We start from the raw sequence: 23185 nt of genomic DNA, 5'->3' as shown, positions 1-23185 counted from the left end.
GGAGCAGCTGTTCCCAGCTCCCAACCCGAAAGGAAACTTTCGACCTTCAAGTTCTTTTCGTCTACGCCGAGAGCTATGAAGCTTCGCTTATTTATTGTTGTTTTTTATTGGTAATTATTTTCTCTTTACAATGCAGAAAGCTCTGAAGAAGTATTTTGTAAACATGGATGAGTATCTCGCCAGCATCGGCCTGTACAGGAAAATGATGCCTCGGGATGCGTCCTGTCTTTTCAGAGCCGTTTCTGAGCAGGTAAAAACGGGATGAATTATCTTTGTATTTTAGACTTAGTTTGTCAACATCAGTGTTCAAATGCTGTGGTTGGTAAGACAAAAAATGTCGCAATACTTTGCCTTTGTAAACGTAACTTAAAAGCGTAACATAGGCCTCGTATTATCGCCACGCTGCATGTCATTTCGGTCTTTATGGAGTTGAGTTTAGCCAACTGTTGATCCGTTTTATAAAAGCGATTATTTACAAAAACGTTTTCCTGTTCACTTAGCTGTATTACTCTCAGCATTACCATCAGAAAATCAGAAAGGACTGCGTCACCTTCATGAAAGAGAACAGATGCAACTTTGAGCCGGTACGTGTAATCTGGTGTTTGTCTTATTTTCCACTACCAATAAAATGTTCCAGAGCTTCTAGCAATTGATAAAATTGAATGACTTTTTGCTCAATTTCTTGCAGTTCGTAGAAGGGTCTTTTGAGAAGTACCTGGAGCGTTTGGAGGACCCACAGGTGCGCTGTTAGGGCAGACTTACGCGGTGAGTACCTGTGGCTGGATGTGTCCGCTAACACCTGTCGCTTTATTTCAGGAAACAGCGGGACAAGTGGAGATAAAGGCTCTGTCGTTATTATACAGGTAAATGTCTTAAATCTAGTGTGTTTTTAACCAATAAGTGGCCGACGTTAAGGATTGAGGAATGCTTCAACCACGTCCGCCAACAGTTAGATTTTGAGAGAGCAGGTTCCTGCATGTCGTGGATAATGTGATAAGGGATGAGGTGGAAAAGAAACGACCGCCGATGTTTGGTAGCAGCAGAAGGTGGCTCTCCTTTTCCCTCTCTGCCTCCGCATGGTCAGATTGCAGTCTAGTACTGCTAGGAAGTAACACTGTACAAGCCCTTTATACATGATGCATTGAAAATGGAAAACTGTGATCCACTGCATCGGAGTGTTAGCGTGTGCTTCATTTCAAATGCTGGGTCTGGGCCGTCACCTCCACGTTACTATGCTCTGCAGTGAGCCGTGTGTTCAGTCAGCTGTGAGGTTGCAGTGAGGGCCGAATGGCGTAAGTGGCGAGGTGCGGCGGAATTAATGCTGAGTCACGTTAACTTGCGCTCTGTCTCGCAGGCGGTGCTTTGTAATTTACAGGTATCCAGGGAGACCCCCCACAGAGATTGCTGAACAGGAATACACAGAGAAGGTAACGGAAATGATTATCAGAAATAAAGCTGATATTTACACCCATCTCTTCTCAGTGTAAAAGGGAAAATGCTGTTTGGTTTTCACTAGAAAATAATTTGAATCTTTAGCTTCACAATGCTTCATACATTCCTGTTAAACCGTTTCTCTGGCTGTCATTTGAACAACTTCTGTGAGTGATTCCTGTGCATTCCTCACCCCCTGTAGACTCCTGTCATTGGAAGTTAAGCCCTTTGAGTCAGTGCTGTGATTGGCTCTGCTGCGTCTCTCATTGGAACTCACAAGGTTTTGGTTCTTTATTTTCTGGCCTTAAATACACCCAGGCCTCTCTGCAACATTGTCCAGTGCTTCACACATACCTAAATATCTAAATCACCTTAAATGCCTAAATTAAATGAACATTAAGAAATGGGGGGGGGGTACTGGTTTTTATTCTTGACTCAGAATCAAAACCTTGTGGGTGAGTATTTAATGTGTGTGTGTTGTCACCTGACTGATGCATTTGATCTTTCAGTTGTTGTGTAGCAGGAACAGCCACAGAGAGCGTAGTAGTTTTTGAGAGTGTAGTTTTGATTGTGTAGTTTCTGCAGAATTTTCTCTTGAACCCCTCTTTCCAGGTTTTCCTGTGTTGTTCCAACAACGGGCACTATGACATTGTGTACCCCCGGAGTTACCCAGTGGATGCCGCGCTGTGTCAGTGTAAGGCCCCTGTCTCCCGTTAGTCAGACACTGCGGTGGGCACAGACCTGCTTTTCTGATAGAACTCTGTACAGGCAGTTGTGTCCTGAGTCTGTGTGCAGTAAAGTGAGCTCTGATTTATGAAAATGAAAACATGCAGATTATTACAAAGCAGGTGAGAGCCACATTCTGCAAAACGCTATTTGTTTCAGCCGTGCTTTTATGTACACTCCTTAGGTGTCCACATTATGCTGACATTGTGTGCGTGCCTGTGTGTGTATATGTGCATGTGTGTTTGTTTGCGTGCCTGTGTGTGTGCGTGTGTGTGTGTGTGCGCGCGCGTGCGCGTGTGTTTGTTTGCGCGCCTGTGTGCGTGCCCGTGCCCGCGCCCGTGTGCGTGCCTGTGCGTGTGCACGCGTGTGTGTGTGCGCGTGTGTGCGTGCGCGCGTGCGTGCGCGTGTGTGTGTGCGTGTGGTTATGTGTGTGCGCGCGTGTGGTTATATGTGTGTGTGTGTGTGTGTGTGTGTGTGTGTGTGTGTGTGTGTGTGCCCGTGTGTGTCTCCCTCCCAGCGCTGCTGTACGAGCTGCTGTACTGCCGGGTGCTGGGGCTGGAGGAGGCGGAGCTGCAGGGGGCGGGGGAGGGGTTCCGAGGTGGGGGGCGGCGCTACAGGAACAGCCTGTCCCTGTGCAGTGAGGACACTGGCTACGACACCCCAGAGGACAGGGGTCAGAGGTCAGGGGCCGCCGCCATGGGCGCGAACGCGCGCACACACACACACACACACAGTCTGTCCCTTGTACACATCGCTCACTGACCGAAAAATACAGTATAAGCGATGGAAACTGCTTTGGTTCTCACAGCAACAGTTTACCAGATGTAATTCCATACAGAAAATGCAAATGATGAAGGCAGGGGCTGTAAGTACTGCGTAACCTCCCCCCTCCGCTGGCGTGTACACAGTGTGTTTCTGCCTGTTTCCGGTTGGTAGCTGTGCTGTGTCTCTGTGGTACCTCATTCAAACACAGGACCAGGCAGCCTGACTTTGAAACTTTAAAAAACAAGCGTTAGTGTGCAGTGTGTGAAATAACCTTTACTGGCATGCGGCTGTCTGTGCTGCCGTCTGCAGAGAGGACTGGGACAGAAGCGATCTGAATCGTCCAGACGACAAAGCCAAACCGGAAAAAGCCAGCTCAGAGGAGCCAAAGGTGAGAGCGCAGACCCGTCCCATGTCCCGGGAGATGGGTTCTGACCCGGGGGGCCCCCTGCGTTCTGACCCGGGGGGCCCCCTGCGTTCTGTCTCAGCCTGCAGATGCCCCAGCCAAGGTCACCTTCCCCTACAAGGTGCTGAAAGCTCTGGACCCTGATATCTATCGCAACGTGGAGTTTGATGTCTGGCAAGACGGCCGCAAAGGTAAGCCATTACATTATGTTACTTTACATTACATTCATTTTAGCAGACACTTATCCAGAGCGACTTTCAGAACAAGAGAACAGAAGCGTTAAGTTAAATGGATAACACTCTCAGACTCTTAATTTCTGAAGTGAGTCATATTTCCCACTGAGGCCACCGCCTGCTGTCCTGTGAAGTTCAGGCCTGGGACACAGTGGAGGAAGTTCAAATTCAGAACAGTAATGTGTGTCCAAGCAGCTGCTTTCCCTGAGTTTTCTCTCTCCGTGGGGGTGTTGTAGCCTGCCCTGCGGCTCTGTCTCTGGAGCTGTGCTCACCCAAACAGCTTTTTCTGGTTGCACAAATGGACAATGTGGTTGCCGTGTTATGTAACACATTATATATATGTATTTTGACACACCCACTGTGGTAACTTGCTGATGAGTGTGCTCACCTGATGCTGTTTTTTGGCTAGACGGGCAAGTTCAGCTGCGATGTCTCTTTTTATTGAAATATGTGTCCAAACTTTGGTTTCTTCTCTTTGGGCTACTGACAGTTTAGAAACTGAAATATCGTACAGTCATCTCAAGACTGTTTCAAGCGGTGAAATTGGAGGCATTTCTCAAGTTCAAATCTCTTTTTTTACCGTACAAATTAATCTCTCAGGGTGGCAGTTGTCTTTATCATGAACAAGGGGATGCTGTATATTTAGGCTGTTTATTAGCTGTTAGCCTACATGAGTGGAAAAACTCAAAATCTGTATGTGTGTAGTGGTGACCTGGGAGTTATTTGACTATGTATAACCTCATCAATGTGACACATTTCTCAAAAATCAACAGGTCCTGAACCAGTTGAATATGAAGTTGGTACAGAGTAAGCCCCAGTAGCAGGCAGAGTGAAATGGAGTTTCCTCGTCACAGTGTGACCCGATGCACAGATAATTCCCTACCCCTCTCTGTGGGGGGCAGCAGACTGTGGGCACATTGGCTAGCTAGATTGGTTTTGCTTGTTCCTGCTTGTACTCTGCTTGGGTTGAAGACACTGCAGTCCAAAGCTACCAGCGCAAAGCAGCTGCCATGGTGCTGCGCTCTTCTACTGGGTTAGTGTCAGTACGGTACGATGCACAGAAAAAATAAAATGTGTATCTGGCCAGGATTGTTCATCTGACAACGCTAAGAACTGGCTTGGTCAGTGTGTTGGTGTCTCATTGAGGTGTGTTGAGTCAAATGATACACAGCACAGTGGCGGGTGTGTCAGACTGGCTGCTCTGTACATGCAATGATTGATAGCAGCACTATCGATGTAAAAACTCACTACATTAAACAGTTATCATGCAGACTGATGAAATACGCGCACGTGCAGAGATGGAAATGCATAGTTTGGGATTTAGGAGGACAGGAGGACATTTTGATGTGAGATTTCCTGCAGTGGCGGGAGAGAGATTTCAGACCGACTGCAAATGTAAGGCAGTGAAAGGGGAAATTGTATAGTGGATATTGGATATAATAGGATAGTGGCCTTTTTTGGTGCTTTTTGGTTGCTAAAACCTTAGCTGGTGAAATTTGGTTGCCCTGAGAACTCGGTGTGAGTGTGGGAGGTCGGTGTGAGTGTGGGAGGTCAGTGTGGGAGGTCAGTGTCAGTGTGGGTGTGGGTGTGGGAGGTCAGTGTGGGAAGTCAGTGTGGGTGTGGGAGGTCGGGGTGGGTGTCGGAGGTCGGTGTCGGTGTGGGTGTGGGAATGGGAGGTCGGTATGGGTGTGTGCTCGGTGGGTGTGTGTGTGGGTGAGTGTGCTCGGTGTGGGTGGGTGTGCGTGTGGGTGAGTGTGTGCTCGGTGAGGGTGTCTGCGTGCTCGGTGGGTGAGTGCGTGCTCGGTGGGTGAGTGCGTGCTCGGTGGGTGTGTGGGTGCTCGGTGGGTGAGTGCGTGCTCGGTGGGTGAGTGCGTGCTCGGTGGGTGTGTGCGTGCTCGGTGGGTGTGTGGGTGCTCGGTGGGTGAGTGCGTGCTCGGTGGGTGAGTGCGTGCTCGGTGGGTGAGTGCGTGCTCGGTGGGTGAGTGGGTGGGTGTGTGCGTGGGTGTGGGTGGGTGTGTGCGTGGGTGTGGGTGGGTGTGTGCGTGGGTGTGGGTGGGTGTGTGTGCTGGGTGTGGGTGGGTGTGTGTGCTGGGTGTGGGTGGGTGTGTGTGCTGGGTGTGGGTGGGTGTGTGTGCTCGGTGTGGGTGGGTGGGTGTGTGCTCGGTGTGGGTGGGTGGGTGTGTGCTCGGTGTGGGTGGGTGGGTGTGTGTGCTCGGTGTGGGTGGGTGGGTGTGTGTGCTCGGTGTGGGTGGGTGGGTGTGTGTGCTCGGTGTGGGTGGGTGGGTGTGTGTGCTCGGTGTGGGTGGGTGGGTGTGTGTGCTCGGTGTGGGTGGGTGGGTGTGTGTGCTCGGTGTGGGTGGGTGGGTGTGTGCTCGGTGTGGGTGGGTGGGTGTGTGCTCGGTGTGGGTGGGTGTGTGCGTGCTCGGTGTGGGTGGGTGTGTGCTCGGTGGGTGTGTGTGCTCGGTGTGGGTGGGTGTGGGTGGGTGTGTGTGCTCGGTGGGTGGGTGTGTGGGTGTGTGTGTGCGCGCGCGCGCTCGGTGTGGGTGTGGACCTGCTTCCTGCTCATGGCCTTGTTTCTCTTGTCTCCCTGTGTCAGAGCTTCAGAAGACGGATTACATGGTGTTTGCCGGCAGACAGTACTTCCTGGGAGACAAGTGTCAGGTGCTGTACCCTCCGTGCTCTGCTGTCCGTCACGCAGGTGGGGGCGGGGTCTGAGCTGCTTAACGCAGGCGGGGGCGGAGTCTGAGCTGCGTCACGCAGGTGGGGGCGGGGTCTGAGCTGCTCTTAGCATCTGAGCGCAAGTTAAACTGCTGCAGCACTGCGGTGGTGATCATGGGTTCATTAGTCTTGCAGGTAAGTGTGACTGGACTGGCTGTTCGGCCCAGTCGTGCTGCAGGGTTGTGGGGTCACATTCTGGATGCTCTGTGTGACGTGGGCTTCACTGTTCTGCCCTGTTGGGGAGCTGCTGCTGACTGATCCAGTGAGCCCAGCTGCTTCTGGTCCTGCAGGTGCGTCTGGACCCCAAGGGGAAGTACTACAACGCCTTCATACAGGAAGTGGGCAATCACTCCAGCGCTGTGACTGTGTTCATTGAAGAGCTGGGAGAGAAGTGAGAGAAACACACACACTGACCCCCCTGCAGAGAAACGCGTGTGCGTGCGCGCGCACACACACAAACACACACACACACACACACACACACACACACACTCTCACACTGACCCCCCTGCAGAGAAACGCGCATGCGCACACTCACACTGACCCCCGCAGAAACACAGAGATACATGCATATACACAGAGATACATGCTGGTCCACACTTTGTCTTACTGTGACTGTAGATCTGTGCTATATTATGATAAACCACGTTTGCATGGACAGTAATTGCAATTTGGGTATATTCTGAGATTTCCAACAGGTGCAAGCATCAATATGCATAGCAAATTAGAGAAATTTTTGGAAATGTGATCTTAATCTGAATAATTCCGCTATTTGGAATAAAAACACTTTGAAGTTACTGTGCAAAACGGTAGGTTTTACTTCACTAATTTTATACAAACACGTCAGTATGTACTGCACCCATTATTACCAGGTTGATTCCATAAAAGAGCCCACCAGCTGAAATGTACAAAGGTTTTTAAGAAGGTTGTGTCTGACAGGTCAGTGTGTTTTGCATTGATGTGCGTGTGGGTGTTGTGAATATGGAGAGGTGTTCTGCGAACATGTCTGTAGCCATCTGGAAGGACAGGAGCACTACCTGTGCCAGGTAAAGGTGCGCTGAATTCCTCCTTTCCGCTCCCACCTGGCAGACACCTGGTGTCCCTGACCAACCTGAAGCCTGTGAACCCTGTCCCTGCATGGAACATCACCCCCAGCCGCAAGGGGGCTCCCTTCAGCCGGCCCGAGCAGTACCCTACAGAGCTAGGTCTGTGTCTTCCCCCACGTGTGGTGAGTGTGTGTAGTGAATGTGGTGCATTATATGGTGAGTGCGTAGTGAATGTGTGTTTTGATGCGCTTCCCTCAGACGCGGAGATGAGGGGCCGTCGGCGGTTCTTGAAGAAGCCTCGCGGGAAGGAGGTTGTGATGGCGGTGTCGTACGGCCGCCCCCAACCCGGGGTTCCCCCCCGGCTGCAGCTGGCCCCCGGCTGCATGCCCCCCCGCTCTACCATGCACCACCCCCCCGCCGCCCCTGTCCTGCCCTATGAGCATTACCGGCCACACCCCATGCCCCGCCCACCCCGCGGCTTTGGCCCACCCAGGTGAGCAGCTTCTGACACAACCAGGTCGCCCAGGTAGATGGAGGTTGAAGGAGGTTAAGATTTGCAGCCAGCATTTGTAACAGAGTGAGAAACGCTGGAATCCAGACTGAGCTGGACAAAATGAGCATCCGGCATAAATAACAGCCCTTTTATTGCTGTCTGGAATGTTACATTTTTGTGTTTTACTTTGCTGCATTGATTGTTGTTTGATCAAGTTAGTAGGGATGCACCGATCATGATTTTTCATCGCCGATTCCGATTACGGGTTTTTTACAGGCAAACGGGCTGATTCTGATACAGAGCAGATTTTTTTTTAAGCATCAGACAAAGAAAAGAATACACAAATAAGATGTTTATTTTCTCTTTAACAGGCCGAACTGGCCTTAAACGGAAAAGTATCTGTAGCCATGTGAAATTAGAGGCAACAGCTGCATATTAAGCACAATGAGCAAAACGAAGGTACTGCGTACATGTAGCATCAGCAGTTGTTTTTGTTTCAAATTATATTGTATAATTTCTAGATTTAAAGCAGAAAAAAACAGAATGGTCTGACTTTAGCCTTGTGCAATTACATAAAATCAAAATAAATGCAATAAATTCCATTACTTTCTTTGTAACGGCTCGCGCTTTTTGTCTGTCTCGGCCGTAGCTCAGGGTTTTCTGAAACCTCGCCTGTACCGATGGCTGAGTGAGGGGTGAAGCTTTTACCTGTTTAGCATCATCAACGCATTTAAGACAAATATCGTGTTCTTTCGGATGATTGCAGTCTTAATGTCCTGTTCACAGACTTCGTAATATTTCTACGCAAATGATATTTTCAGTGCAGCTTGTGTGCATGGAGCGTACACTTCCGGAACACAGATCGGCCGAAATAAACAAAAAGCCGGCCAGTAGCCGATTGATGGCCGGTCGACCGGTGCATCTCTACAAGTTAGTTCCTTTTCCTGTATGTGAATTTTGCAAAAACCAGTTTAATGCATTCAGTTGTGAGTGTGTTGAATGAACTGTCTGCACCGTATGCCGTGCGGAGTCGGGTCTGTGAGCCGCCCGCTGCTCGGGGCTGAGCTGCAGCTCCAGCAGCCTGGCGTATCACACAGACTGTCCCTGCGGCAGCCCTGTGGCTATATCTGCTGTAGAAAGTGGGGAGTTTCCCCTCCTTTTTGTTCGTGGTGTTGCAGCTGAATGAATCCTCTGTCCTTCCACTGAAAGTGTTTCTGTCTCTGCCACCCCTCTCTCCCCCACGGGGTCAGAAGCTCCACCCGCTTCCTGAACCGGCACCACCTGATTGGGCCAGAAGTGGCATACTACCCGAACCACGGAAAGCGCTGCTACCAGAATTTTGATAACTGCTACCGTTCACGGTAACCGACCTGCAAAAACCTCCGCAACCCCCACACCGAGTGAAACAGCCAATCACAGAAAACCTGACACACAGGGATAAGTTGCTAATAACAGCCAGCCTGATGCATAGGGCCTGCCGGCCAATCACAGTGGCCATGCAGCTGAAAGCCTGTGGCATGCTGGGAAGGTTTAATGGAAGTGCTCAGAGCACCAGCAGGAGTCTCATCAGGCTATCGATCTCTGGGCTCCCAGGGTCAGCGCTCATGTCCCTGGTTAAGTGATTCGCTTACAGGGCTTTGTGTGAAGGCATGCCTGTTACTCCCTGCCTGCTGAATGCAGAGCCAGCAGTTATAATCTCCCTGTTAACTCCCACACACATCAGTTTATCTAGGTGGGAAACATTTTATACTTGTGCTGCTAAAGAGCCACACTATCACCCCCAGGCCCTAAGAGCAGCAGTCTGCTCCAAAGCTGAATGAGTTCAACTGTCATCTTTAATCACAGAGGTTCTGATTGGATCTTAGCAAAAGTTTACAAGTAGCGTGAAAGCATATGTTGCAATACATTTGAGATGATGGATTAGAGATGTTTCAGGTTGTCTGAGATGACTCTGCTTTAGAGATGATTCAGTGTGTCTGAGATTAGGGCTGTGCGATATGATATATATTGTGTGACGATAGAAGAATGTCTGTAGTTTCATGTTATGCTCTATCGCTTATTTCGTTGTCACAAATCGCACACTTTACGGCAGTATTTTTCGTCATTTGGATGACGCTTTGCGTTCTTCCACACGGCACGGATGCAGATAGGACAGTAAACATGACAGAACTATAGTTGAAAAGTGTTTTCTATTTACCTTTTTATATTTATATTTTGTTACATGCTTATCCCTTTCGCACTTTCGTAACTTATGTGATTTAGCGCATGGTACCTTACATGGTTCATTATGTATACATTAGCGTTATTAAACTTGTCGTAGTTTTCAGGTAGCCAATCCAGCCAATCCAGGTAATCCAATTTAATTGCACCTAGGTGCGAAAGGGTTAATTTAGTTTTTGCACAAAGGTTCTAAATAAAAGGAGAAAAATAATCAAAAGTAAGTACCTTTTATCTGTCGAGTATATAATTTCAAAATGTAATAAGAAATAGGCCTTTCCATGTGGTCATTTTATATAAACTATTTATTCATTGAACTTACAGAAAATGTGCTATATCGTGGTATGTATCATTATCGGGATCTGAAATTTTGGTCATATCGCACAGTCCTATCTGAGATGACTCGGCTTTAGAGATGGTTCAGGTTGTCTGAGATGATGGTTGTGTCTGTGTTGGAGTGCTTGCAGCCGGAGCCGCCGGCAGATGCACTCAAATAAGGAATGCCAGTTCAGCTTCGGACCCGAGGCTGTGGAGGAGCCCCAGGACCTGGAGGGAAACATCACCTTCTACGAGATCGGAGAGGGGGACGAGACCGCCTTCCCCCCACTGCCTGTAAGTACCCCCGTGTGGACCCTCTGCATGCCTCTGTATGCGCGCGCTCGCACACGCACACGCACACGCACACAGACAGACAGACTGACACACACAGACTGACACACACAGACAGCCAAATCAACCCATTCATGTATTATAGACAATGACAGAGACAGAAAAGCCAGTCATATATCATAGACAGAATATTATGAACCACAGTATATTTTCTTAAATGCGCTAAATTTCTTAAATTCCTTAAATAAAGGAATTTATTACCAACAATGACAAAATTGTATCAGTTTAGCAGAGCATAACCTGCAGGTCCAGGTCACAGCTCTGTATCTGTGAGCGTTCTGCCCAACAGCTGCTCTGTATCTGAGCGTTCTGCCCAACAGCTGCTCTGTATCTGTGAGCGTTCTGCCCAACAGCTGCTCTGTATCTGTGAGCGTTCTGCCCAACAGCTGCTCTGTATCTGAGCGTTCTGCCCAACAGCTGCTCTGTATCTGAGCGTTCTGCCCAACAGCTGCTCTGTATCTGAGCGTTCTGCCCAACAGCTGCTCTGTATCTGAGCGTTCTGCCCAACAGCTGCTCTGTATCTGTGAGCGTTCTGCCCAACAGCTGCTCTGTATCTGTGAGCGTTCTGCCCAACAGCTGCTCTGTATCTGAGCGTTCTGCCCAACAGCTGCACTGTATCTGAGCGTTCTGCCCAACAGCTGCTCTGTATCTGTGAGCGTTCTGCCCAACAGCTGCTCTGTATCTGTGAGCGTTCTGCCCAACAGCTGCTCTGTATCTGAGCGTTCTGCCCAACAGCTGCTCTGTATCTGTGAGCGTTCTGCCCAACAGCTGCTCTGTATCTGAGTGTTCTGCCCAACAGCTGCTCTGTATCTGAGCGTTCTGCCCAACAGCTGCTCTGTATCTGTGAGCGTTCTGCCCAACAGCTGCTCTGTATCTGTGAGCGTTCTGCCCAACAGCTGCTCTGTATCTGTGAGCGTTCTGCCCAACAGCTGCTCTGTATCTGTGAGCGTTCTGCCCAACAGCTGCTCTGTATCTGTGAGCGTTCTGCCCAACAGCTGCTCTGTATCTGTGAGCGTTCTGCCCAACAGCTGCTCTGTATCTGTGAGCGTTCTGCCCAACAGCTGCTCTGTATCTGTGAGCGTTCTGCCCAACAGCTGCTCTGTATCTGTGAGCGTTCTGCCCAACAGCTGCTCTGTATCTGAGCGTTCTGCCCAACAGCTGCACTGTATCTGAGCGTTCTGCCCAACAGATGCTCTGTAGAAGGAGCTGGGTCAGTTTCTCACTAATCAAAACTCCAGATATATTAAAGCAAAAAATCTTAAAGCTCTGCTCTCTGATTAGTCAAAATGAAAATAAAACCAACACGGGAAATAAATTATAAAAACTAAGCTAAGAACATGAAGTAGTGCATAACTGATGTTAGAGATGGAACAGAGCAATGTAAGGTGGATGAAGTAAAAGATGGAGAAATTCAGTTTGAGTGGGAATTTAACAGCTGTGACTACAGGACATCATGCAGTAACTAGTCTGTTGTGAAATGAAAAAACATTGCTCGGAAGCAGTTTTGTACATTTCATGTAATTTGAGCCTAACTGATCTGTGGGTCTCATAAGAACAACTGTAACAGGCTTTAAAGGAAAATTATCAATGTATGAATAGTGGATATGATTAAATGCACCTCGTACATGGGCTCTACTCACAATGCCAGCATTAAAGATTAGGGGTCGACAGATTATATAGTCGTTAGATAATCGGGGCTGATATTTGCAAATTTTTGATTATTGGTTATCGGTATATTTTTATTTAAATTCCCGATAAAAAAAACTTTTAAAAGCAACGCGTGTAATGTCCCAACGCATCTCCTTTGTCAGAAAAACTGCTATTGGTATGGCTAACATTCCAAAAAATTCCTTCATTGTCAAGGTCAGATAATGTTGTTCGTCTCGGCCAATCAAACGTTTTCTCAGACCTGCTGCTCAAAACAAGGATGGAAGGTAAGTATCTAGTAAAAGGATTGCTGTGCCCAAACCATACCTTTAACCAAATTGCACAAGACTAATTATACTTTTTTTGAAGCAGTATAAGTAGTCTACGCTTAAGCTAAAAAACAAGCTTGGAATATAAAAGAAATGAGGACTTGTAATAAGGACTAATTGGCAAACTTATGCTATAAGTTGCAACAGTTTGACACTGCGCATTTAACAAATAGTAATGTATATTTATTCTTTCAAATGAAACATTCAAAGAAATTTACCCTAAAGCACAGCCCTTCTGAATTGCACTTGTCATTTAAGCAACCGTTCACCAAATTAAACTTTAGCTCACTTGTGGTTACACGGTATGTCAGAATGTTGCAGCAAAGCTGAAATATACCCGTTTGCCGCTTTGATGTTTCTTCATTTGGCCTCATCATCATCATGGAAGCCGAGTTATTAAAATAAAAGTTTGCAGCACACAGTTTTCACTTCACAGTATTTTCACTAACTTTATCACAGTCCTTCCACACGGTACCCTGCTTTTCTATGAGCTGTCCATTTTTCACATAAATGACTAATGAGCAAATGGGCTCCTAGAATCTCTCCACAGCTTCAGAAAAAGCGTGGACGCACAGGCTAGTTTTAAGGTTTGATATTTCATACTTTATGATGAAAATGCGGCCTAAATGATGTATCAATTCACTTTATTTCTTATGCAATGCTTGCTATCGTTCATCTGATAGTTGAATGCTTTTGAAAAAGCAATCGGCATCTGTTGCGTAGCCAAAATAAGATACCCATAGAGAAATTTACCCACAACGTCAGTATTAGCCCCCGTAGGCCCTGTCTCTCTCTCGTACACCGTCTCATTTGAACGTGCACACCCTCGCACACGCGCTGCAGCTCAAATGTGACCCTCAGATAATCTGTAATGCCAAATATGGTCATTGTAGTTATTGCAATTTTCAGTTCATTTTTATCTTTGAGAAGGAATTTTCATTTGATCTTTTTGCTCTTTATTTAACTATAAAACATATGACTAAAGAGGGACCGATACCGGGCCGCACGGAAAGGATAGATCTTTTTTTTTTTTTTTTTTTTTTTTTAATCAGTAAAATAAAATATTAAAATAATTATAGACTATTTGTGCGGTAATTACATTGAACTTGGTGCAGTCTGTTGGTCCTTTTCTCACCGCTGTAATGTCTGTCACGCGCCCACAACAGTTTACAGATTTTGAACTTGAGTATCGCACACGAGTTCATCACTTACTACGGTCTACATGAGCTGTGTTGCCAACTTTGTACTAGCTAGCTAGCTGACATGAATAAAAAAAACTGTTAAAATCAAGGCTGAATATCCTGAGAGCCACAAAAGCACTGAAAACATTGCTTCCATTTCCAACATCCTATCTCTGCAAAGCGGGGTCTTCCGCAATGATGGCAACAAAAACCCCTAATTAACCCTCACTTTCACTTTCACTCATTATCACATTAGGCCTACTTAAACTAAAATGTTAAAATGTGATAGTGGCCATACTAAACTTATAAGCCTAATCGATATTCCGGTCATGTCGTGACCCCCCCGCGTGCTGGTCCGGGAACATATTGTTATTGTATTTGTGCAAAAAAGGCTGGGGACTGCTGCTCTAACACTGTGTGAGGGGAATGTGAGTGTATCTGAGGAGTGAGTGAAGGGTTTGGGAATTTTATTGGCTGAGGAGTGAAGGGGCCTGTGTCAGGCTGAGCTGTGATTGGATGCTGTGTCAGACTGAGCTGTGATTGGATGCTGTGTGGGTGTGGCTCTGCAGGGACAGAGTGGCCCCATGGTGACGGCGCCCACCAACTTCTGGGTGCAGCGGGGCCCGAGTCCCAGCTCTGCAGGGGACAAGCCTCCTGTCGCCACCTCCGAGGACGACCCCGAGGACCCCAGCACCAATGGTGAGTGGCGGGGGGGATTTTAATAAATACAAGAAAAAGTAGTGCGTTAATGGTCATCTGTTAACTTGACAACACTTTTATACTTGTAGATCCCTTGTGTGTAAACACTTCCCATACCTCCATCCCAGTCAAGTAATTCTTTCCACAGTTCTGTGGTCAGTCATGGACTGTTCCTGTGTGGATTTTGATCATTGAGTTTTATAGCAGCTTTTCCTCAGCTTCACATTCTGTGTGTCCAATGCTTATCTGCAGAGTAAGCAGAGCGCTGATAAATGCATCTCGGCACGCTGCCTGTCGGCCTTCCTGCGAAAGGCTCCTCCTCTGTGCTTAACTGCACTTCTGTTTTGCTGGATTCTCTGAAGTAGAGAAGTTATGGGCAGTTACTCCGTAGCTCTTCCCGTTCCTGTTGGATACTGGTATCCGTTCTCTGCCCAGATGCAGCTCTTACTAGTGTGTGCTGATGTTCCTTCAGGTGAATATCCAGATGACTACATCTACAGATCCTCAGGTGAGTGCACTGAGTGCAGGTCCCACAGGCAGCGATGAAGGTGTTGCTGGGGGAGAGTTACCTGTAAATTACCTGTAGATGTAGGGTTTGTGGCAGAATATTCTCCCTCAGTCGAACTCTCTTCTCTCTTCCTGCCAGACCCCGGATTCCAGAGCCCTTCAGTGTATACAGCAGCCGAAGCAACTGCCAACCTGGTACTCTGAGCAGCTAGACCCTCTCCCTCACACACTCTCACACTCTCCACACACACTCATACTTTCTTGAATGCTGTCTCCAAAGACAACTTGGTGTTCCTGCTTCACTCATCTGGTAGTTATATATTTTGTTTATACTTTAATAGTTTCAGCACGAGTTATTCAGTGCAGTTTGCTTAGGAACATTGGAGGGAATCCTTAGCTGGACCTGATATCCCTGATCTGATGAAGAGTGGTGTCCTGAAGGCCTGGCTGTATTGGACGCCGTGTGGCTGATGATGATGCTCGCTTACTGTAATGAGGTTTGGCCTTTGGGAGGGTTTGCATGCAGTATGAGTGTGATAATGAGCTGCTTTAAATCTGCAGACGATTCAGGAAGGGGGCTCTCGCTCTGGCTCACCACCAGAGGGCGTTGCCACCTACAGTTACTCCGAGCAGGTGAGCTGGCCAGCACAAGGAGCAGTGTGTACAGTGTAAACGTTATATTTCCATTTATTGCCAAGCTGCAGTGTGATCTTAAATTGTATTCATATTGATTATGTATGCATAGGTGATTTTTTTTTTTAATCTGTTTTCGAACACGCATATTATGGCAGCAGGTTTGAGAGAGCAGATTGCTGTGGAAATAGGCGCTGTGGAAACGAGTGTTGTTTGTATCTGCAGGTGGTGGTGAAGTCTGTGGTCATCTCCTCCGCCCCCGCTGTCAACACGGCCCCCGCAGCCATCTTCACATCCAACTCCTCTTCCTCAGGCAGCTCCCAGACACCCTCGGCCTCCATGCCCCCCACCGGCACCCTGCCGCCGCCCCCCCTCCTCCCCACCCACTCCATGGGAAGGCCAGGTAATCGCCCCCCCACCACCACCCCTCCACGGCAGTGTGGTTCTTACTCATGGCTGAGATTTTGCTGAAGGTGTGTAATGGTTACATGGTTACCTTGGAGAAACATGGCGTTCCTGGGGCATTGTGGGAAGGATGCTGTGCTGTCACTCATATTTTCTCTCTCTGCTAGTTGTGTCTGTGCCGTATCCGGCTGCTTCTCCCTGGTTCGTTAATGAGATGGGGGAAACCGTTGCCATGCCTACCCCACCACCCTACTCGTACGACCCAAACGGCAGTGACCTCCCCCGAGGTCAGCCAGAGCCCCCCCACCCCCGCCCTCAGTGTCTGTGTGCCCCTGCCAGGGGTCATGGCTGTGCCTACTAACTGTGTTCCTGTTTCCACAGACTGCAAGGTCCTGCAGTATTACTTTAATTTAGGAGTGCAGGTAAGCAGAGCCCTCCCTGGGAATTGGGTTTGCACCTGTGTGGTGTGCTGGGTGTGGTTAGAGGGGCTTACCTGTGGGGCACAGAGTGGGAGTGGGCTGGAGTGTAGCGTGCACTGTGGGTGTGTCGTACTGTTGCCTGGGATCATAAGCCCTAAACAGTGGGTGGAGCTTTCACATACTGACTTTAACCAATCATATTATGTGCCTGTGGGGATAAAGGTCATTAAGATTCTGTCAGAGGAGGCTGTGATTGACAGCAGTTGGTCGCTCTGCCCAGTGTGATTCAGTGATTGAGATTCCGTGTGTGGCATTGCACTCTCCTCATTGGCGGGCTGTAGCAGCTGCTCCCCTCTCATTGGCGGGCTGTAGCAGCTGCTCCCCCCTCATTGGCCGGCTGTAGCAGCTGTGTTGTGTCCTGTGTGCAGTGGTACCAGCAGCACTGCTGGCCGGCCGCGGTGCAGATGCAGCCGGTGTACACCCACACCAGCGCCGACCCGCAGCTGCAGAGCTACGCAGTCAGCGGCGGGGGGACGGAGCGCAGCATGGCACCGCCGTACCCGGAGACGGGCCGAACCGGACCGGACGTCCAGGGAGACGCCCCCAGCAACGGTGAGTGCCTGTCACGGCCGTGGAGGAGTCCGCCGTCTGCGTTTCGTCCTCCAGCCCAGCAGGTGGCGCTCTGCTGTTCCTGGGCTTCCTCCTGCTTACGGTTTCCTCTCGTCTCCTCACCCCCCTCCCCTCAGGCACTGCCCTGTCCCTGGACCCCCCCACTGCAGCGCCCCCCTCCGGCACCGTGTTCTACCCCCTGCTGCAGGACCAGTGCAGCCAGACCCCCCACCACACCTTCGAGTCCTACACCTCTGTGCTGCCCACCTACCACTACCTGCTGCCCTGGACACCTGGCCCCGCCCAGCCCCGCCTGCATGCCTCCTTCTGCCCCAACACCTCCCACCCGGTCAGCTACATCACAGGGCCCCCCCACCCCGGACACTTTGTCCCCCACAACATGTAGGAGAGCACTGTCTCCACCCCTTTTGTTGTTTAAAAGTTGCTGTTCTAAGTTTATTCCACTGGTTCATGTTTGAATCAATAAAAAAGTTATGTTTTCCCAAAAGGGTGCTTTTTCTCATGGTTGAAATTAAAAGCATTAAATTGCACAGCTACACCCTCCAGAATGACCTATTTTCCTCACTCCTCGAGCCTGTGGGGCAGCTGTTGGAACATTGTGACCGCCTCTCTGTGTCTGTACATTCATTTTTATGCATTTATTCACTTTGCAGACACTTGTATCCAGAGCCATGCAAAAGTGCATTCAACAGGGTTAGGCCAATAGCCGCACAAATAATGAATTAGTGCCATCCTTCAAGTACAGTGCACAATGGAGAAATCTGCTGTCTGAGCATACAACCTTAAACTATTACTGTACAACATTAAGCTTAAACTATTACTGTACAACATTAAGCCTAAACTATTACTGTACAACATTAAGCCTAAACTATTACTGTACAACATTAAGCTTAAACTATTACTGTACAACATTAAGCCTAAGCTGTATAAGCTTAAACTAGTACTATATAACATTAAGCTTAAACCACACAACCTTACACTATTACTGTGTGACATTAAGCCTAAACTCTGCAAGCTTAATCTATTGCCACCAATTTCCAGCCACCAGGTTATCAACACAAATGTGCAGAATCGTGCCACATGGAGCCACCAGGCTTTTACTGTCTGAGATCAAATCCATTTTACATCTAATAGAGGGGAGGGGTCAGAGGTCAGACAGTCCAGGCACACCGCCATGCCATGTAGGAGCAAAATCACAAACACAGGAGGAATGCCAGTCGTATGCAGTTCTGCTTGTTCTCTTAGGAGAATCTTATGGTTGAGTACCAAAAGCGGCAGATGGATGAAGGAGCATTAGGGCCAAGGATGTGAAGGCAGCTCCAACTGAAAGGATAAGTCTGGTCACAGAGAGCACGGCAGTTTCTGTTAAATGTGACTGTTACCAGACTGGTTGGGATCAACTGACACATTCTGAGACAGGAAGTGAGATGGCTGGTGGGGTGTCAGCTGCTCTGGGTTTCTGAGAGAAGCGGGAGAGGAGACTGGTCTAGTCTGGGGCCAGGGAGGAGGCCTGCCGGGTATGAACAGGCAGCAGTCGGTCAGAGGTCAGAGGTCAGAGGTCAGGGAGGAATTCAGATAAGTGGGAGGAGCTGGCCCGTTGGACAGGTGGTTAGTGTATAAGGAGCATAGGTAGCAAAGACACAAACACTCACACTCACACACACGCACACACTCACACACGCACACACACGCACGCTCACACTCACACTCACAAACACGCACGCACTCACACACACACTTACAAACACGCACATGCACACACAAACACGCACACACACACATACACACTCGCAAACACACAAACACACACGCACACACTCTCACACACACACTCACACTCACAAACATGCACACACAAACGCACACACACTCACAAACGCGCACGCACACCCACTCACACTCACACTTACAAACACGCACACACACACATACACACTCGCAAACACACACACGCACACACACTCTCAAACACGCACACACACATACACACAAACACGCACACACTCTCGCAAACACGCACATGCACACTCTTTCAGCTGATGAGTGTATACATGCTCATGCAGATTGACGGACGGACGTGTTTTGTCGCAGTCTGCAGCTCTGCTCTATACACTGCTGGCTGCGTCCTACTGACTGCGTCCTGCTGGCTGCGTCCTGCTGGCTGCGCCTGCGTCCTGCTGGCTGCGTCCTGCTGGCTGCGTCCTGCTGGCTGCGCCTGCGTCCTGCTGGCTGCGTCCTGCTGGCTGCGTCCTGCTGGCTGCGTCCTGCTGGCTGCGTCTGCGTCCTGCTGGCTGCGTCCTGCTGGCTGCGTCCTGCTGGCTGCGTCCTGCTGGCTGCGCCTGCGTCCTGCTGGCTGCGTCCTGCTGGCTGCGCCTGCGTCCTGCTGGCTGCGTCCTGCTGGCTGCGCCTGCGTCCTGCTGGCTGCACCTGCGTCCTGCTGGCTGCGTCCTGCTGGCTGCGTCTGCGTCCTGCTGGCTGCGTCCTGCTGGCTGCGTCCTGCTGGCTGCGCCTGCGTCCTGCTGGCTGCGTCCTGCTGGCTGCGTCTGCGTCCTGCTGGCTGCGTCTGCGTCCTGCTGGCTGCGTCTGCGTCCTGCTGGCTGCGTCCTGCTGGCTGCGTCCTGCTGGCTGCGTCCTGCTGGCTGCGTCTGCGTCCTGCTGGCTGTGTCCTGCTGGCTGCGTCTGCGCACTGCTGGCTGCGTCCTGCTGGCTGCGTCCTGCTGGCTGCGTCCTGCTGGCTGCTGGCTGCGTCTGCGCACTGCTGGCTGCGTCCTGCTGGCTGCGTCCTGCTGGCTGCGTCCTGCTGGCTGCGTCTGCGTCTGCGCACTGCTGGCTGCGTCCTGCTGGCTGCGCACTGCAGGCGTCTGGCTCGGCTCCCAGCTTCCTGGATAATGTTCTATGCTCTGAATGTGAATGATCTTTAATCTGAGTCTAATCTCTTTAAAGCGTAAAGCAGGATTCCTGTAGTGAGTAACGGTAGGAGAAATGTAGTGGAGGGTCAGCACCACGGACAGCTGCTTTCAGGACTGACCGCGGTCTTGCTGCGTCTGTCCGTCACACAGAGAAGCCCCGTCCAGCGCTGTATCACCCGGACGAGCTGCATGCGGACTGTTGGGCGAAATGTTTCATTTAAACTTGGGAGAAAAAAAAGGTGGACAGGAACATGATCATCACCACCTGGTGATGGGATGTGTGTGTGTGTCTGTGTCTGTCTGTCTCTCTCAGAGAGAGAGGGAGATCTTCCAGAGTTGGGTAGTGTATGTGGAGAGGGAAAAGATCAATAACAGCAGCTGTTTTTTTCTGGGAAGTACTGCAGCGGCGTGGCTTATAAAGCTGAGAGTGCAGGCCTGGACTCCGGCTCTGTTCTCCGGCTCTCGCTGGCATTCAGTGTCTCAGCGTTGAGAGTGCAGGCCTAAATGTGGAACAGTGGGCTGTGTATCAGGGTTTGCCCTGAGGCAGCGTGCGCTGCAGGTCCGGCCCGATCCGCTCCGTTTTTAGCAGAGTTATGAAACATGTTTTCCCGCTTTGATGCAAGCGCTGAGGTTCCTGAACCTCCACGCAGCCTCTCCCGCGAGTGCCATGCAGCCGCGGATCAATAAGAGCCTGCAGCCAGAGCGCAACTCCTGCGCCAACAACCGCGCAGTAAGGAGGTGTGAAATGGGGAGGGAAGCGGCTCTCTACATCGACTGGCCTCCCTGCGCGCCTCCTCTCCCACCCCCCAGTGGAAGGGGGGCTGGAGGAGAGGAGGGAGAGGGAAATGGGGGGGGGGGGTAGAATAGGGGGAGAGCAGGGGGGAGGAGCGGGAGCAGGGCCTGTAACGGGCACGACGCCTCCAGCTCCTCACCATCAGCAGCACACAAACAAATGCAGAAGAATTCCACCATGCGCTACATTTCCGTCAATCTTTTTATTCAAGTAAATCATTTTCAGTCAACAGTGCTGTTTCATTATCAAATAAAAAATGCAACTTTTGAAAAATTTGCTTGTTTGGTATAGCTTTAAGAAATGTTTAGCGGAAGCGCAGCGCCTCATTGCTGTACGGTTTGTTATAGATGCTGGTCACATTGATCAAAACAAACAGGATTAAAAACATGGCACTCCGACACTTTTCACCTTCAAAAAGAGAAAAAAGCTTAATCCTGCAATATGTTTCCACTGATCCAGCTGGGAAAGGAAAACAAATCTTAATAGTGCTGCCTGTTTGAGGAATTTGAGAAAAAAAAACATTTCCTTTATCTCTCCCAAAACCTTCAAACTCTCCTCAACCTGTGATGGAGACATTATTAAACATCAGAACTTTTTTTAATGGCTTATGAAATGAAACACGACAACAAACAAAAAACAGAAACAGACTATATTAGGAAACATTCCTAAAGGTTCTTTTTCTCAATCAGTGAGGAAAACCTGCTGCTTGTGTTGAGGTTGTTCATCCAGGAAGGACACCCACAGTGATGAGGCAGAACAGCACATCTTTCTCACCACTAAGCGAAAGGGTCAGTTCTGTTACCCGCTGGCGTTCAAAGCTGCCCTGCTCTGATTGGTCAGCAAGCTGTTTTCCCGCCGTTACACTGGGCTTCACTCTCAGACCGCATCACGCCATTGGCTACACCAGCTAGTCACTACTGACAACTGGCCCCTCCCCCTGACTGACTCCTCCCCCCGAGGAAACGAGCACAGTCCCCTCATTCCCACACAGAGGCCCTGGTTACAGACCGAGGGAGGCGGAAGGGGGCAGATCGACCCCTCGACTCACTGCAGCAGAACAGGGAGGAAATGGGAATTTCACAAATGAGACGTGAGTGTTGCCTCGTCTGTCTCTGTGTCTGCTCCTTCTCTATGGCTGCAGCTGCCCCACTCCCTCCTCTAACTGGGGAGCAAATTGCCCTGCTGTCACCTCTCCGGGGGGGTACAGGCCACACGCCCCCCGGGTGTCTGTGACGTCACTTCTCAGACACACGCATGCAGGTAGCCACCTGTCAGCACAGACACAGAGCCGGGCCTTGGAGATGAAAGGGTTAAAAATGTGGGGGGGTGAGTGTCACATGGGAGGCAGCTGTTAATATGTTAATATGTACTACTATTGCGATAAATTAAGCTCTTTTTATTTTATTTTTCCCTCTAAGCTAATATCTATCAGTAAAGGAGCCCTGGGTTACGACAGCTCCTGCTGTCCTGGATCTCAGCTCTGAGTCCTGCCTGCGGTGCAGGCCCAGATGCAGGCCGACGAGCTGATAACGTGCATATCCACCGCCACCATCATCATCATCACTGTCGCCGTCACCATCACCATCATCACCATCATCATCATCATCATCATCATCACAACTACCATTGCTGTCATCGTCGTCGTCATCATCCTCTGCTGCTCTGACCGCTGTGCCGGTTGGCCACGCCCCCGCCTACAGCTGCGTGGTGATGGACTCTTCCTGGTCCGGCCCCCAGTGAGAGGAGCCGAGGACGTCACAGGGCCCCACCCAGCCCTGGAACACGTCCTCGCTGGAGTCCAGCAGGCGGGAGCTGGACGCGGTGAAGCTGGAAGCACAGTGCAGGGTGCCGGGGGGGCAGGCGGGGGGCCCGTTGGCCCGGGCCGGAGCCTGGAGCTGCTCGCTCTGCCCCACACCCAGCTGGTTCAGGTGCATCTCACTGCGTGTCACCTGCTGGTCCTGCCAGGTGCCCTGCGAGCGCAGTAGGCCAGCGGAGATGCTGTAGGCAGGCAGGGCTGGGGGGGTGGGCGGGGCCGGGGGGGTGGGCGGGGCCGGGGAGTCGGGCAGGTAGCCGTTCATGCGGCTGAACAGCAGCCCCAGACGCTTGAAGGAGTCCTTCTTAGAGCCAGACAGCCGCTGCAGCCGACTGCCGTTACGCACGAAGGAGGAAGAGGAGGAGGATGAAGAGGAGGTCTTCAGCCCGTTGCTCTTTGGTTTTTCCTCTGTGGAGATATCCATCCCTGACATGGACTTGAAGAGAGCAGAGACGCTGAAGTCCGCGTCCCGGCTCCGCCTCTCGGCTGAGGACAGGCTGAAGGACACAGATTTGGGGT

The 23185-nt window shown here is 50.2% G+C and overlaps 2 protein-coding genes across 2 annotated transcripts in view; one reads left to right on the top strand and one right to left on the bottom strand.

The window, feature by feature from the left end:
* Window positions 1-130: 130 nt before the first annotated feature.
* alg13 (ALG13 UDP-N-acetylglucosaminyltransferase subunit) lies at window positions 131-17536 on the top strand. The gene is made up of 24 exons (XM_036525672.1): window positions 131-250; window positions 501-584; window positions 689-739; window positions 817-863; window positions 1355-1427; window positions 2044-2125; window positions 2675-2887; window positions 3228-3310; window positions 3408-3516; window positions 6155-6219; window positions 6567-6667; window positions 7366-7481; window positions 7581-7815; window positions 9066-9176; window positions 10500-10656; window positions 14434-14561; window positions 15025-15065; window positions 15204-15259; window positions 15626-15697; window positions 15923-16100; window positions 16270-16389; window positions 16484-16524; window positions 16950-17133; window positions 17268-17536. The coding sequence occupies exons 1-24, from the start codon at window positions 131-133 to the stop codon at window positions 17534-17536; spliced, it is 2736 nt and encodes a 911-aa protein (XP_036381565.1).
* Window positions 17537-21095: 3559 nt separating this feature from the next.
* trpc5a (transient receptor potential cation channel, subfamily C, member 5a) overlaps window positions 21096-23185 on the bottom strand; it is a 47987-nt gene continuing 45897 nt past the window's right edge. Inside the window, exon 11 of the mRNA XM_036525560.1 lies at window positions 21096-23185. This exon is cut by the window's right edge and continues 193 nt beyond it. Coding sequence (XP_036381453.1) covers window positions 22548-23185 — 638 coding nt within the window. The 3' untranslated portion in view covers window positions 21096-22547.

Source organism: Megalops cyprinoides, chromosome 3, assembly GCF_013368585.1.
Source record: "Megalops cyprinoides isolate fMegCyp1 chromosome 3, fMegCyp1.pri, whole genome shotgun sequence".
Taxonomy (NCBI): Eukaryota; Metazoa; Chordata; class Actinopteri; order Elopiformes; family Megalopidae; genus Megalops; species Megalops cyprinoides.
This window is presented reverse-complemented; position numbering and strand designations above follow the sequence as displayed.